This window comes from Pongo abelii, chromosome 4, assembly GCF_028885655.2.
Source record: "Pongo abelii isolate AG06213 chromosome 4, NHGRI_mPonAbe1-v2.0_pri, whole genome shotgun sequence".
Lineage (NCBI taxonomy): Eukaryota > Metazoa > Chordata > Mammalia > Primates > Hominidae > Pongo > Pongo abelii.
In genome coordinates, this window is record NC_071989.2 from 157,766,064 (window position 1) to 157,783,376 (window position 17,313).

A 17,313-nucleotide genomic window follows, 5' to 3' on the forward strand; every position below is an offset into this window, starting at 1 on the left:
TCTCACATATGCAACACTATCATTGCCTTAGAGCATGAGGAGGGTTTTTTTTTTTTTTTGGTTTTTTTTTTTTTGAGACAGAGTCTTGCACTGTTGCTCAGGCTGGAGTGCAGTGGCACGATCTCGGCTCACTGCAAGCTCTGCCTCCCGGGTTCATGCCATTCTCCTGCCTCAGCCTCCTGAGTAGCTGGGACTACAAGCGCCTGCCACTATGCCCGGCTAATTTTTTGTACTTTTAATAGAGACAGCGTTTCACCGTGTTAGCTAGGATGGTCTCAATCTCCTGACCTCATGATCCGCCCGCCTCGGCCTCCCAAAGTGCTGGGATTACAGGTGTGAGCCACCGCACCCAGCCAAGGAGGGGTTTTTGTGTTTTGTTTTGTTTTAATTTTCTTCACTGTCTTCCAGCAGTTTCAACCAGGGAAGATTTTTGCCTGCCTGGGGACATCTGGCAATATCTGGAGACAATTCTGGTTGTCACAACTGACTACTAGCTTCTAGTGGGTAGAGGCCAGAGATGCTGCTAAACATCCCACAATGCACAGGACAAAACCCACAACAATGATGTATCCTGTCCACAAGGTCAATGATGCCATTGCTGAGCAATCCTACTGTCTTCTAGTCAACTCATAACCATCAATATCTTTGGCAACTTACTGAATGCTTTTTAAAGATACCTCCACAAATCTGGGTAAGAAAAATATTATAGACAGCCATTCAAAACAGAAGCCACTGAGGCCTTGCTTTCCATTGGGCAGGAAAGTTTAGTGGTCTAGGGGCCCAATGACTGGGTTTGAGTGCCAGTTCTCCCACTGACAAGCTGGATGGAATTGGACATGTTTCTCTAGGTCTCTCAGATTTGATTTCCTCAAGCATCAAATGACTACAAGCCCAACAAGAGCAGGGACCATCTCTGGGGCAGCAAAGTATATACATTCTCCTGGCACCTAATAAGCACTTGTGTATATATCAATGAAACAAATGGTGCCTGACTTACAACATAAGTTTTTCAATCTGATGGTGAGTACTACTTTTTAAATCTTGATTAGAGACTTGAATTTTAGGGATTACTGTTACTAGCTGTGCCTTATCCTGGCAGAGCAGGACTTGTGCTCCAGGATATATATAGGATCTTATACTGTACACATAGCAGCATATAGCGGTGGGAAAGATTGCAAGCTCTAGTATAACCTGGTTTCAAATCTTAGCCCCACTACTACATCAGCTGAGACATTTGACTTACCCTCTCTACACCTCAGTTTCTTCATTTGAAAAATGAGGGTTATAACAATTCTTATCTCACGTGGCTCTTGGAAGAATTAAAATTAAATAAGATAATGTACGCAAAGCCCTTTGCACAGTGCCTGGCACACAGCACACGCTCAGTAAAAGAAGTTTTTATTATGCTTTTGGCCTTCAGCCCCCAAATCAAGGGCACCTGATTAGTTACCTCTCAAAAGAGAGGTAGAGACACAGTGCTGAAACCAGAACCTGGCCCCAGAGACCGAGCTGATCCAACTCCTTTCTGCTGGATGGAAAGTCAGGAGCTCACCCTCCTCACCAGGGGCTTGGGAATAAATATTCCATGCTCTTCTGCATGCCTGCTTTGTCATATTTGGAATACAGATCCAATAATGAGATGCCTAGCATGTTCATTCTGCTACAAGGCCAAAGGACACTAATAAAGGTGTCAAAGCTGATAATTGTTTGGAAAGCAAAGACAGAAGTGAGGAAAGGAAACTGCAGCCTTTGATTCAATAATGAATTTTGCATAAAGGGCTCCATATTACAGTGCACCAGAGACCATACTGCCATACTCTTCATGTTCTATTTTTTATGAGAAAGAGGAAAATGGGAGGAAATTTTCAAACAGATATTAGGAGAGTATTCAAGAAAGTAAGTTCACACATATATCTTGATTTAAGCAGGTGGACCCAAGCCATTTATATTTTATAGCATAGTAAAAGCTTAGAGTGGAAAAGAAACATCTAGTCCAATCCCTTCATCTTCCAGATGAGCAAATTGAAGCACCTGGGGATTAAGTAACAAGTTGCACACCATCAGCCTTGTAGTGGCTGACTTAGGAAGAAGAGCCATGGGGCTTGTCTTTTTGTCTAATCCCTCCTGACTCTTGGACTGTAGGGCTAGAAGGAAAGTTGGAGTTGTTCTTCTCCAGGGGCACACTTATCTCTGGGCTTGTGAAGTTCATTCATTTACTCAAGTAATAGTTACTGAGCACTTATTATGTGCCAGATGCCATTCTTGGTACTTGAGCACACAGCAAGCTCTGGACAGAGAACAGAACAGGTGCCTGCTCCTTTTTCATTTTCATTCCAGTAGGCGATGTCAATTAACAAATGCACAAATAAAGTGTACAGCACAACTTCAGACAGCATTCTGTGCTCTGAGGGAAATAAAATAGAGCATTGTGACAGAGAGGTACTGAGGGAGAAAGGACAACTGGGAAAGCCTCTCCAAGAGGCAACGTTCACTAGAGCTGAGACCTGAATGACGAGAAGGAGCCAGTCACATGGAATTCAGAAGGAAGGGGTTTCAGGTCAGAAGGAACAGCACCATGAGCACCCTATGCAAGTACGGGATGTGGTGTGTACAGAAAAGAAGCCCATGTCTGGAACAGAGTGGGCGAGGGGGCGATGCTAGAAGGGGAGGTCAGATCAGTGGGCAGAGGCAGGATGCTGAGGTGGCAGGCACTTGCCCTGGAGCCCCTGGAAGGTAGAAACAGGACTGAGATCAGAACTGGAGCCTCCAGGCTCACAAGTTTTATGGTTCTGTGCCAGCCATGGTGTGCAGGCTCTTCCGTCCTGGAGACCTTATGCTGAGTCACCAGGTCAGTTATGGGAGGTGCCACACTGGCCCCTGGACACGTTGTCCTCACACTCAAAACCTGGCAAGGGACAAGCTCTCGAAGGCCAAAGGAGCCCCCAGGAGCAGAGAGACCAGACAGTATTGAGATGGAGAGTGGCCCTCTCCCTTCCGTTTAGCCACCATGACTCATACAAGCTTAGTCAGTCATGAATCAGCCCTACAAGCCCAAAAGGGCTCAGTAAGGCCTAAGGCTAATTTTAAAATCATTATTATTAATTTTTAATTATACAAGAACTCATGAATACATTTTCCTGGTTAAAAAATAAATACATAAACTAAAACACGGTCCCTATAGCTAATGTCCCCATAGACTCCGCTCCAATCCTGTCATCTTGTCATCACCCCCCAACTTCTATCCCACTATTATTAGTAATTCAGTGAATAGCCTTCCAGACGATTTTTTGTGTGTGTGAGACAGAGTCTCACTCTGTCGCCGACCATTTCTTATTCCATAAAAGGCATCCCTCACCAGACAATAAGTCTTGAATAGTCCAGGTTACTACATAAATATGCACCCCATTTTTCAAATTGCTATGTAGTATTCCTCAGTATGATATTCCACAGCTTATCTCCCTGTGAATTGTAGTTTAGACTGTTTCCAATCTTTTTATATTACAAAAAAAAGTTGAAATAAAATTTCCTTCTGATATATTTTTGTGAGTGTGTCTCTACAGTAGATGGAAGGGTTTCCTCTTAGATGTAATTCACAAATGGAAACTGAATTGATCATGGGAATTTCTAAACACTGAGTGGCTGTTGAGAGCTGGGAGACTTGTCTTTATTATTACTGCCATTGTGGACTCACTGCATGATTTTACCCAATTCCCAACTTCTTTGGGACTCTGTACAAGGAGAAACTTAGTTTTGATGAACGCTAAGAACTCTTACAGTTCTTGCCTCCTACAACTCTATGATTTGGGGTATCAAACCTATGGGGTTCTCTCCCAAGTCGAGGTTTGATTCCCATTCCAAGGTTATAGGGCACTTGCAGGAGGGCATTGCTGTGGGTTGCAACACATCAAGATCACAGTGTTCCACTCCAGGCAGTAGAACATACTGTACAGAGGTCAATGGGGAAATGACTAGCACACACATAGCCACTGACTTCTGCCTTTCCTTTTCCATGCCCTTCCTGGATATTAGGGGATGTGATGTCACCTTGTATAAATGCTGTATAAATGCCTGAACCTGAACCCCTAATTTATAATGAGATGTAACCACAACCTACTCTGCACAGACTTTAGTTTACAAAGCACACAGTTTCTCATGACATTCCTTGAACAATCCTGAGATACATTCCATGAAGGGATAATTATAACATATAACAATGTGCAGTGAATATTATTATTCATTATACCTTAGTAGATTGAAACAAAAGAATGAATTGATTGCCCAAGGTCACCTAGCTAGGAAGTGAGGGCAAATCTGGAGCACAGATATTCTCATTCCCAGTTCTTTTCTCTTGCACAGGGTAACAATGGACTTCACTGTTGTGTGGCTGTGAACCCATTTGTAATTATTAATAACCAGAAGAGACATGCATCCTCAGCAGATTCTAAAGGATTTACTGGAAGACCATATTCAGAGACAGAATTTAGGTCTCAAAGAGCCAAGAAAATAAAGAGGGAAGAGGACCAAATATTGGGGAAGGGGGCATGGGAGTTAATTAGCTGAACTCCAAACTGAAATAAATAAGTCCATGTTGTCTGAAAGGCTTTTACTCCATGGATTAATGAAAGATGCTGTTAGGGATGATTTAGCTAGACTGGTCATGGAAGGGAAGGTTTTTCTAGAGCAGAGGCAACTGAGGTAATATCTAGAGCATAACAAGGTTCCAGCTGTGTAAAGTATCAGAAGAGCAAACCAGGTATAGGAAGCAGTGAGTACAAGGTTCCCAAGATGAACAAATTCACGGGAAGGTCAGTGAATTTCCTCTGCTCAGGAAACCAAAGGGGGATAGGGTAGGGGCATGGGATAGAGTGAGCCTTCTCAATGCTTGACCTGGGTAGTCAATGCTAGAGGAGCTCTGAGGACAGAGTCAAGAAGATGGAACTTAAAGGAATCTTGAGGAAATAACCAGCTTTATTCAAGGGAAACAGAGGAGGTGGGCACTACAAGCAGGAGAACTGAAGCTGAAGAGAAAATGTGGGTCAATAATGAGTAATCCACAAAACCTGGCAATGGACAAGCTTTCAATGGTCAAGGGAGCTCCCAGGAGCAGAGTGAAGCCCCTCTATCCCTAATCTGTAAAATGGAACAGTAGGATAGAATGTTCCCTGACATCTTTTTTAGATGGTTCTACCAATAAAATAAAAAACAGCCCAGAGAAGGTCAGCCAAGGGAATGGCAGCACTGAGTCCAGTTTTCAGATCTCCCAAATTCCTATCCAGAGCTGGCTCCACCTCAGCTCCTTACTTCTGCTCGAAGAATGACCATCAGGAAGGAGGTTTGGGCTGTGGCCACATGTGAGTGTGAGGCCTCAGAAGAATCCTATGGTGGGGCCATCTGCCTGGAGCCCCCCTGGAGCCCATGCTGTAGCCTCTGGCACTCTGATCTCAAAGCCAGTTCCTTTGTTCCCCCAAGAAACTTCCCAAAGATGTTGGGAGCCACTTTGATTTTGGTTTTGTTTTCCTTAACATTTCCCCACAAAACAATGTGAGGAACAAGAGCAAAAGCATGGCCCAGTCACAAAGCTATTTCAACCAGAAAAACAGGTCTGAATCCTATCAATTCTACCTAGGTTTCAGAGATCCCCAAGAGAGGAAAGGGGGACAGAAGCTCAGAGAGCTTCATACAAAGCACCACTCCCTGTGGGAAGTCTATTCTGTGTTCAGGGCCTGGGGCTCAGCATAAACCAGTGGTGTCCCTTGGGGAACAAAGGTCCCCACACCAACTGAGAATGTGGTCAGATCTGCCAAACTTCAAACTTGGTTCAACCGCTCTATGCTTAGAACCAAGAACACTAGAGCGAAAGGAACTGAAGAAATCATCCAGTCTACTCCTTCAACAGCATTTGCCATCACACATACAATAACCTAAAGAACATACTGTATATATTTTCCATAATTTTCTTTTTATTTAATCACATACTATGAAAACCCTCCCCCACAATTATACATAGATCTTTCTCATGTTGTTAACCATAACATATTATTTTTCAAAACTAAGAAAAGAAGTAGTCACCTTTGGTGAGATATTCAGATAGTCTAGGGATGGCAAGTAGAAACTATGGGACTACAAGCACCCTCCCCACCATTCCCACACCTTATAGACTAAAAGGACTTTGTATTCAAGATGAGGGTGAGTGAGCGTTTATTTGTAAATGAACAGGAGCAGGATGAGGAGGAGGCAGAGATGCAATGGGACGGGAATGAGAGAAAGGCAACCAGAGAGAAAAGTCAGGGGCCAAGAGTTGCCTTAGTCAATAACAGCAATGGGAGGCAGGGAGCAGAAAGTGAGGAGAGCTTGAGATGACCCCAGTTAGGGACAGGGAGTCAGGAAAGATGGGAGTTCTTTGTGGTGAAGAAGAGCCCAGTAACGGCAGCCCAGCAACAGCCCCTGAGGTGCGAGGCCATGGCCATGGGTGAAGCTGGCCCCAAAACCTTTCCTTTTTCCCCTCAGAGAAGTTGGAAGGTTTGTCTCCCAATGATTTTGCCACGTGGTTTTTCAACACCCAGAGCCTTTGCCGGTTTCCCGGTGAGATTTGTTTATCTCCATTCTGGAGTCTTAATGTTCAAAACAAACTTCCAGACAAAGGGATCCTCTGCTCTGTGGTTCTCAGCTCCATTCTCCTGCAAGGACATAGTCAACAACACCGATCCCCTGATGACTTTCACAGCCACATCCACAGAGAATCCCACCCCCAGCTTCCTCCTGCGTCTTTCCCGCTGCCTCTGATTGTTGTGGACATCCTCAAGGGCATAGCTTGTATAGCTTATTTTAGCCCCTTTTTTCCTATCCTTATAAACTATGCAGAGAAAATAAGATTGTTCCCCCGGCAGATGTTATTTGGGCCTTAAAAAGTGGCCCAAGACCCAGTGATCTCTTCTAAGAGGTGAAGTCATCGGCGTCTAGCTGGATATATTATCAAAAAGAACACCAGACAAGAAGAATTCATCAATTAATCTCATTAATTGATGAATAATTAATTCATTAATTCATCAATTAATTTATCAATTAATTAATCACTGAAAATTTTCAGGCATATTTTCGTGGCCACCACTCTGTGGAAAAGCCCAACAGATTTCCTTAAGTAGAAAATGACAGCATTGTCACTGAGGGCAGGTATAAGTGAGGGGTGATATTAATAATTAGTATGCAACCAGCCTTCATTTGTCATGCATTACACTAAGTCCTTTAATATATACGACAATCCAAAACGTAGGCACTGTGGTTGTACCCTTGTACAGATGAAAACTTTGAGGCTTATAGAGGCTAAGTATCTTCCCCAAAGTGAGACAGCTAGAAAGTGATGAAGCTGAGATTAAAAGTCAGGAAGGCTGGAAACGGCACCTGGGCTCGTCCCCAGGCCACCATCAGGTTTAGCTAATTTATATTTTGCTTAGTTAATTGTCTCCCTGCTGTCCCAGGATTGGATTCATGCTTATGAGGTTGGAGTTCTTTTTATTTATTTTTTATTTTTTCTGCAATCATCCATTATTGGGTAGAGCTCTTGTCTATCCTGTTCTCCACGGTATCCCCAGAAGCCAGCACTGGGCCTACCACAAAGCATACCCTCAATAAGTAATTGCTGAGTGAATGAACTAATGAATGAATATCATGCTTTCATTTGACTATTTCTTATAATTTGAAATTTTCTGAACATTGAGGCTTTGGGTGATAACTAAATATGTTCATGGAATAGAACAGTTAATTTTACATGTCTAATTTATCTGAACTTTCTCCCAGAAAAATGTTTTTCCAAGCATTAGAACCTAGCAAGTTACCTGCAACTTGGAAATTGAATAAGGAATCCCATCTGAAAATGTAGAGGACACATAAAGTGGAATAATTTAAATATTTACTAATCACTTATGTTTTCAAAGCTATTTTAGGCCTCTACCCTTTTCAAAGAGCTGTCTATGAATCACCTGGGATGCTTGTTTCAAATGCTGAGCAAGGGAGTCCAGGGCCTGGGAATCTGCATTTTTGGAGGTATCTCAGGCATTTGCTATCCATACAAAATTTTAAGAACAACCGTGAGGACATTAGGGCTATTTTTACCTCCACCCCATTGGACAAAATTCTTTTTTAAAAAATTATTATTATATTTTAAGTTCTAGGGTACGTGTGCACAACGTGCAGGTTTGTTACCTAGGTATACATGTGCCATGTTGGTTTGCTGCACCCATCAACTCATCATTTACATTAGGTATTTCTCCTAATGCTATCCCTCCCCCAGTCCCCTACCCCACAACAAGCCCCAGTGTGTGATGTTCCCCTTTCTGTGTCCATGTGCTCTTATTGGTCAACTCCCACTTACGAGTGAGAACATGTGGACAAAATTCTTAACAAGCTATCAAATGTGTTTCAAATCCATTGATCCTTAGGTTTATCCAAAGATTCTTTAATCCTGATCACCTCTCGGGGTCATGAGCCATATCCTTTTTCTCCTCCCTGTGTAAGGTAGAAACATTGTATTTATCTAAAAGCATTGTATAAAAACATCGTATTTGTCTTTCCCCAATTTCAATAGGGCAGCTATCTAATCTCACACTGACATCCCAGACCCTAGTGCACTGAGCCACTCTCACACAGGATCAAGCTAGAAGTGAGAAGATCTGGTCTGATTCTGCCACAAGATGCTGTGTGTCTTAGGGCACGTTGCCCAGCCTCTCTGACCCCCTGTTTCCTTGTCTAAGCTGGGGCTGTGAGTGTTCACAGCCTTTTGAGTCTGCACATGCTCTAATTGGAGTCATGCTATAGACAAGGATCATGTGCCCTCTCAGTCTTGTTTTTCAGCACTCAAAATCATGCTTCTATGACCATGAATTAGGTTCAGAAAGTGACAGAGTAAGTAGTCACAGGAATGTAAAGAGCCCTACCCCACTGAATCAATTGTGACCAAAACACTTTGGAATATAAACTTCTACAATACACACGTATAAGACATAATTACAAAAAAAAAAAAAAAAAAAAAACTTGGGGGAAGAGTTAGTTGACCATACGAAAACTAGGGTGGACCTGTGAGGCCACATACCTGCTGTTCTCCTCAGACGGGGAAGTGTTTCAAGGTGGGGCGCCTAGGCAGTCTACTCTTAGGGCTGTGTAATATTAAACCCAGAAAATGTCTGGGTTGCTCTGTCAACAAATATTTATTGGTAGCTACTATATGCCGGGCCCTGTGCTAGGTATTGAGGGCCTGTAGGTGAACCCTACGGACAGACCCATTCTTTCATGGAGCTAACATTCTCGTGGGGAAGAGAGGTAATAAACAATTCTAATGATGAATCAGCGATAAGGGATAAAGGGAATCTGTGAGGGAAGAGGGGACATAAACGCTGGGAGGCTGGAGGAGCCCCTTACGTGTTATCCACTTGTCCAGACGCCATATTCATAGTTGAGAAAGATGAGGCAGCGACGGTAGCGACCGGCTTGAGCCTAGACTGCGCCAAGCTTGCCAGAGCAGGGCCGGGTGGAAACTGTCTTCCTGCAAAGCCAGGTTTTCCTTCACGGCCCCTCCTAATGATGTTTCTTTTCCTATCATTGTCGAGCCCTTAGACCCCCAGGATCGAGGGAGGGAAAACAAGCGCTCAAGCACTCCCTCGTTGGTCCCAGGACACAGGGTCTCGTCCATCTCCCATCACACCCTAGGGCCCAGGCAGAAGCCCGGCGGGGCGGGGCCTCGGACACGCGCCGGTGCGTCCAGCAGGTGGCAGCAGCGAGCGGCCGCGCCCCCTGCGCTGCCAACCCGCGAGCCCGCATCATGGATGTCGAGCTCCCCTATTTCGCATTGCTAGCCCTGGAATTCGAGACCCCAGACGAAGACCAGGATTCATGAATCAGTCGCAGGGGCCGGGGCAGGGGCCTCTGGCTCCCGACACTGGCCGAGAGGTGGGTTCCGGGGCGGGTCGCTGCTCCTTGAAGCCGGGCGGGGACGCGCTGCCCCCGCCCTGCCTCCCTGTGGTCCACACCCCCTTTGGGCTCCGGAGCCGCTGGGCAGGAATAGTCCGGGGTGCGCGCGAGCAGGCGCTGCCAACCCCACTTCTGCCCGGGATTCCGATCTGAGGAGCAGGAGGACCGGGGCGCCGGTGTCCTGCCGCCTCTTCCTCCTTGCTCTCACCTGCGCCTATTAGTCCACGCGCCTTCAAGGCCAGGGGCTACAGCCCAGACAGAGAGGGGACAGCAGAGGGAGAGAGAGCACCTGAGGATACAGAGCTGGCACTGGACTGCCTTTTCACCCCCCAGGTGATGAGTGAGGTTCGAAGAACCGAAGATTTAAAAAGCAGCCGGGGCCTCCGTATTGAATGAAAGACCCAGTGCAAAGACATCACCATGAACACTAGCAGTAAGTGGATCCTCCTCTCCTTTGCCATGGGAACAGGGGTGGGGGCGGGAGGTGAGGGAGCCTGCGCTCGGGCTGCCTGGAAAGAGGAAGGAAGCCTGGCATCTCTGGACACATGACCCCCAGGCTCCTTTTTGGTGCTTTCCGTGCTCCTTGGCAGAGGGATAGCTTCATGACTCTGGCTTTTCGTGATAATTTTGCCAATATTTTATCAGCGGCGCCGGTCGCCTCTGCTGGGAAGGCTGCTCGTCTCCTTCTAGCACAGCCTGGGAAGGCCTAGGAAGCAGTGTGTGGCCATTGTCTGACTGTGGGGGCTCTGAGGAGAACTCCCTGCACACATCTGGAAAACCATGGAGGGCCCTGCCTGTCCCAGAGGTGGGAAGAGCAGGGAGGCTGGCCTGTGGGCAGGCGGGAGGGTAGGTGGGTATGAGCAGGCAGTGGGCTGGGAAACCGCAGTTTGATAAACAAATCATCGCCAAGCCACCTTTGGGTCTGGAGATTGTGAAAGATCCAGCTCCCGAGTGCCTGCAGCCCGGTGGGCCCAGGGCTGGTTTCTCTATGTACCTGCAGGCTGGTTAGCTATCCTTGAGAACAACAGGACAGGAACAGCCCTTTAGCCAAGGGCTCTAACATGCCAAAGGCAACAACTGCTTGCAGAGCCAGGACCAGATATTTTGCTGCCAGGTAGGGCCTCAGCTACTGAGAATGCCGTCCGAAAGTCAAGAAGGCACAGTCTGTTTCTCTTCAATGTAGTGCTATGACCTGGGAGGGCACGTCTTGGTTCCAGACTCACTCTCCTGCCCTCTTGTCAGCTTGGCCTGTCTAGGTTATTCCAGCATCGCATAGGGCTGTTGAACCAGAGAACCCCTATGAACAGTCACTTCCCTGGGTCTCTGACTTTGTTATCAGTCCCCTCTCTGCATCTCAGACTGCTCATCTGTATGAGAGGGGCTGAATTAGAAAGCCTTCTAATCGGCCAGGCACCGTGGTCCACGCCTGTAATCCCAGCACTTTGGGAGGCAGAGGCAGGTGGATCACGAGGTCAGGAGTTCGAGACCAGCCTGACCAATATGGTGAAACCCCGTCTCTACTAAAAATACAAAAATTAGCCAGGTGTGGTGGTGTGGGCCTGTAATCCCAGCTACTCAAGAGGCTGAGGCAGGAGAATTGCTTGAACCTGGGAGGCAGAGGTTGCAGTGAGCCGAGATTGCGCCACTGCACTCCAGCCTGGGCGACAGAGTGAGACCTGTCTCAAAAAATAATAATAAAAGAAAGCCTTCTAATCTAAGAATCTACACGTTTTTTCTTAAAAAGCTAGAGCTGAGCAACAAGGCCAGAACTATCAAGACCTTATTGAAGGTGTATCCAGCCAAAACCTACTATTTCCTCACACACCCCACCCCACCCCCACCTCCTGGCATGGAAGAGAAAAAAAAAAAAAAAAAAAGCAAAAGCTACTGAGATGAAAATAAAATATATTTATTTACTATGTATTTGTATGATTCATCTCTCTGCTGTCTTCCTTTGTGTATTGCATATCTATGCTAAGCTAGCGAGTGTGGCTGGACTCCCTCTGCCTCTTACAGCCAAAGAATTTTGCCTTTTGATTTTGACAGGCTGGAACGGTGTTTTGGCTTCATACCAGGCTCAGGAAAAGAGGAAAATCCTGCAGCCCCTATCAGCTAGTGGGTCACATGTTTGCATTTGCATGTTTTCAGGCAAATAAAGATGTGAGTTGCCTGTCACTTCTCACTATCTCTAGGAAAAAAAAAATGTATTTATGAGAGTCCTTTCCCACTAAGTGACAGAAGAGAAAGATGGCTCATTTATTTTTCAAGGAACTAAGAAAAGATAACAGGCAACTGACTCTGCCCTTTTCTCTCTCTGGAATGCTAAGGAACTCTTGTCCTATTAGTAACACTGAGTATTCCTGAAAGAAGGAAACAGAGACTATCCTTCTTTTAAAAAAAAAGAAAGAAAGAAAAGAAAAAAGAACCAATAGAGTTGGATACTGCAGAAGATGAGGACTGGCAAAAATGCCACTACTTTTTATAAGCAGGGAGAGTGTGTGAATTTTGCAGTAATGGAAAATGAACAGAGGAGAATGGCTCAGCAGCCTTGGAAGCCCTCCGGGTTCCCCCAAGAGGAAGCGCTTCTCTAAACAGACACCTGGGGGACACAGCAAGCGCAGAGCTTTGAGGGCTTAACTCCATCATCATGGAGGTACCTCCCAAACCCAAGAGTCTGCAAATGCAGAGAGTAGACATCAGACCTCACAAGAAAAGGAGTAACAGAGTCATAGGGTGATATGGATAGGGCATTGGCAGGAGGTCCTTGGGTGACCTGACTAAGCAAAAAAGCTCCCCTTTGAGATGTGAAATTCTTAACTTGATCCTCATGCCTGATATTGTCCCTAATAGAAACTCTTGCTTAGTTTTTCTTTCACTTCTATTTATTTAGTCCTTATTCTCCACCAGCCACCATGCTAAGCACTCCCCTGATTGAGCTCACCAGACTGTCCCACCCAACCTGTGAGATGGGTGTTTTTACCCATTTTATGGGTGAAAATTTGAAGCTGTGTTCAGAAACGTTGTAGTTAATGCTCAGTGGCTTCTTCAAGTCATGCAGTTAATTGTTGGGTTATGAAAGGTACTTGGATGTGTAACACATTTGACACTGAGTACAACTCCTAATCAGTGGTTGGAATGTCAACACTGAAATAGAGGCAAAGCGTGAGATTACAGTCATCCCTTTGTACACATGGGGATTGGTAAAACTGTGCATACTAAGTCCTGCAGTCAGCCCTGTGGAACCTGCTTATACAAAAAGTCAGCCCTCAGTGTAGGCGGGTTTCAAATTCTGCAAATACTGTATTTTTAAAAATTTCAACTTTTATTTTAGATTCAGAAGGTATATGTGCAGGTTTTGTTACATGGGTATATTGCATGATGCTGAGCTTTGAGATACACTTGTTTCCATGACCCAGGTACTGAGCATAGTACCCAATAGTTCGTTTTTCAACTCTTGCTCTCCTCCCTCCCTTCCCCCTCTAGTAGTCCCCAGTGTCTATTTTTGCCATCTTTATGTCCATGAGTACTTAATGTTTAGCTCCCACTTATAAGTGAGACTATGCAGTATTTAGTTTTATGCTCCTGAATTAATTTGCTCAGGATAATGCCCTACAGTTGCATCTATGTTGCTGCAAAGGACATGATTTTGTTCTTTTTTATGGATGCATAGTATTCCATGGTGTATGTGTACTACATTTTCTTTACCCAGTCCACTGTTGATAAACACCTAGGTTGATTCCCTATTTTATTATTGTGAATAGTGCTGCAATGAACATATCAGTGTGTGTGTCTTTTTGGCAGGATGACTTATTTTCTTTTGGATATATATCCAGTAATGGGATTGCTAGGTCAAATGGTATTTCTGTTTTAAGTTCTTTGAGAATTCTCCAAATTGCTTTCCATAGTGGCTGAACTAATTTACATTCCCATCAACAATGTATAAGCATTCCTTTTTCTTTGCAGCCTTGCCAGCATCTGTTGTTTTTTGACTTTTTAATAATTGCCATTCTGAATGGTGTGAGATGGTATCTCATTGTGATTTGGATTTGCATTTCTCTGATTATTAGTGATGTTGAGCATTTTTATTTTTTCATGTTTATTGGCCACTTGTATGTCTTTTTTTTTTTTTTTTTTTTTTTTGAGATAAGTTCTGGCTCTGTTGTCCAGGCTGATGTTCAGTGTAACAAACATGGCACACTGTAGGCTCAGCCTCCCGAGCTCAAGCGATCCTCCCACTTCAGCCTCCTGAGTAGCTAGGACCACAGGTGGGTGCCACCAGGCCCAGTTACGTTTTGTATGTTTATTTTGGTAGATACGGGGTTTTGCCATGTTGCCCAGGCTGATCTCAAACTCCTGGTCTCAAATGCTCCAGCCTCCTAAAGTTCTGGGATTACAGGCATGAGCCACTGTGCCCAGCCCACTTCTATGTCTTCTTTTGAAAAGTGTCTGTTTGTGTCTTTTGCCCACTTTTTAATGGTTTTTTTTGGGGGGGGGGGTTGTTTTTGTTTTGCTTGTTGAATTGTTTAAGTTCCTTGTAGATTCTGGATATTGGTCCTTTGTCAGATGCATAGTTTGCAAATATTTTCTCTCATTCTGTAAGTTGTCTGTTTACTCTGTTGATAGTATCTTTTGCTGTGCAGAAACTCTTTAGTTTAATTAGGTCCCAGTTGTCGATTTTTGTTTTTGTTGCAATTGCTTGCAAGGACTTAGTCATAAGTTCTTCCCCAAGGCCAATGTCCAGAATGGTGTTTCCTAGGTTTTCTTCTAGAATTCTTATAGTTTGAGGTCTTACAGTTAAATCTTTTACCCATCTTGAGTTAATTTTTGTATATGGTGAAAGGTAAGGGTCCAGTTTCATTTTTCTGCATGTGGTTAGCCAACTGTCCCAGCACCATTTATTGAATAGGAAGTCTTTTCTCCATTGCTTAATTTTGTCAGCTTTGTCAAAGATCAGGTGGCTGTAGGTATGTGGCTTTATTTCTGGGTTCTCTATTCTGTTCCATTGGTCTATATGTCTGTGTTTGTACCAGTACCATGCTGTTTTGGTTACTGTAGCCTTATAATATAGTTTGAAGTCAGCTAATGTGATGCCTCCAGCTTTGTTCTTTTTGCTTAGGATTGTTTTGATAATTTGGGCCCTATTATGAGTCCACATGAATTTTAGAATTGTTTTTTCTAATTCTGCAAAAAATGATGTTGCTAGTTTGATAGGAATAGCATTGAATCTATAAATTGCTTTGGGCAGTATGGCTGTTTTAATGATATTGATTCTTCCAATCCATGAGCATGGAATGTTTTTTCATTTGTTTGTGTCATCTCTGATTTATTTCAGTGGTGTTTTGTAGTTCTCCTTGAAGAGATCTTTCACCTCCTTGGTTACATACATTCCTAGGGTTTCTCTCTCTCTCTTTCTCTTTCTCACTCTGTGTGTGTGTGTGTGGGCGTGTGTGTGCATGTCTCTTATAAATGGGATTATGTTCTTGATTTGGCTCTCAGCTTCAGTGTTACAGGTGTATGGAAATACTACTAATTTTTGTACATTAATTTTGTATCCTGAGACTTCACTGAAGTCATAGTTTTTGTCATGAAGGGGTGTTGGATTTTATCAAAAGCTTTTTCCATATCTTTTGAGATAATCATTTTTTTTGTTTTTCATTCCGTTTTTGTGGTGAATCACATTTATTGATTTGAGTATATTGAACCAACCTTGCATCCTGAGAATAAACCCTACTTGATCATGGTGAATTAACTTCTTGATGTTCTGCTGGATTTGATTTGGTAGTATTCTGTTGAGGATTTTTGCATCTATGTTCACCAGGAATATTGGCCTGTCATTTTCTTTTTTCATTTTGTCTAAATGCTGTATTTTCAATCTGCCTTTAGTTGAAAAAGATCTGTGTAAGTGGACCTACACTATTCAAACCTATGTTGTTCAAGGGTCATCTGTATAAGAAATTCCTAATCACTTTATCTGGAGAAGAGGAGCACGGGGCTGTGGTCTTTGAGCAGTGATAAGAATTGATAGAGTGCAGGCCCTGGAATCAGACTGTTCCAGGTTCCAGTTATCATTTTTTTATGTGTTAGATGTGTGGTCCTCAGTATGGTTGTCTCATGAGCAAAAAATGAAAATGATGAGGCATACCTCAGCTGGGAATGGAAACCAAATGTTAATGTTTTGTGTAGTATGCAGAGTGTGGTACCTTGGCTGTGGGCACAACTGGCATCATGTCAATGATGGGTGGTCACACTGTCATGATCACTGTGGGCATCGTGGCTGTCATTGTGGATTTTATGACACTAGCAAGCAGGTCACACAACATCTCAGACTTCAGTCACGTCCTTCTCATGAATTGAGAAGCACGTCTGAAGTGTGATTTTTTAAGGATTAAATGGGATTATGAGGAGATGTTTTATAAACATTTGTAAATTGTTTTTACTAATAAAAAATGCTTAGATTACAAAAACAAGAGCATGCTTAGTCAGTGGCTCTTCAAAGTGAATTTTAGTTTCATTAGAATCCTTTCTTCTGAAATCTAGCTGAACATTAAGAAAGGGGTAATTTTGGAGATGCTGGAGTGAGGTGGTGGGCAGACCTAAGTAGAGCACAGCAGGTGGGGTCTGGTCCTCATTCAGGAGAAAATAGACACCAAACATGTGAGCAGGACACCCAAGGCTCGGGAAGGCCTGGGCTCATACTGAGTCAGTACACTTGCTTCAGTGAAGGACTTCAGAGGAAAGGAGGGAAACTGGCCAATCATTGCCACTTTGTCTTCTGTAGGGTGGATCCAACATCCAGCCTTTCTTTCTCTCGTGAACTCTCAACCTATTCCAAGGATCTCTCATTTGTCTCCTGACCTACTGAGGCAGCCTCTAACTGGCCTCCTTTCATCCACGCCAGCCCCCTTCAGCCATCTGCCGCATCCCTACTTTGTATCACACTCTGCTTAAAGTGAGGCTCCCATGCTCCTAGGGTGAGAAAGGAAACTCCTCAGCAAGCCTGTAGGGCCCCATGTGGCCTGCTCCTGGCCTTGCTGACCAGCCCCATCTTGTCTACAGTGCTCAGTTCTTAGTGTCCTTGTCACATGTGCCTTCTCCCATTCCCTCTAAGGGTTTGCTCCTGCTGACTTTACATGCATGGTTCCTTCTGCCCAGAAAGCCCTTTCCCCACTAGCACCAGCCCCTCTGCCCAGCCCCACACTTCACACTTCACCAAGGCTGGCCTCCTCACCCTCCAGAGCATCAAGTGCACCAAGATCAATGGTACCACATACTGCTCCTACTCATTTTATAGGCTTCCTCCTGCCTCTAGCCACTTTGTTGGTCTTTACCATGGATTCGTATGCTAACAAATTA

The 17,313-nt window shown here is 44.3% G+C and overlaps 1 protein-coding gene across 16 annotated transcripts in view; it reads left to right on the plus strand.

The window, feature by feature from the left end:
* Window positions 1-9,699: 9,699 nt before the first annotated feature.
* ABLIM3 (actin binding LIM protein family member 3) overlaps window positions 9,700-17,313 on the plus strand; it is a 119,260-nt gene continuing 111,646 nt past the window's right edge. For 7 of the 16 annotated variants that reach the window (XM_063723912.1, XM_063723910.1, XM_063723913.1 and 4 more), the window contains exon 1: window positions 9,774-10,393. In XM_063723912.1, the coding sequence (XP_063579982.1) occupies window positions 10,381-10,393 (13 nt within the window). In that variant the 5' untranslated portion in view covers window positions 9,774-10,380. 16 annotated transcript variants of the gene reach the window in all.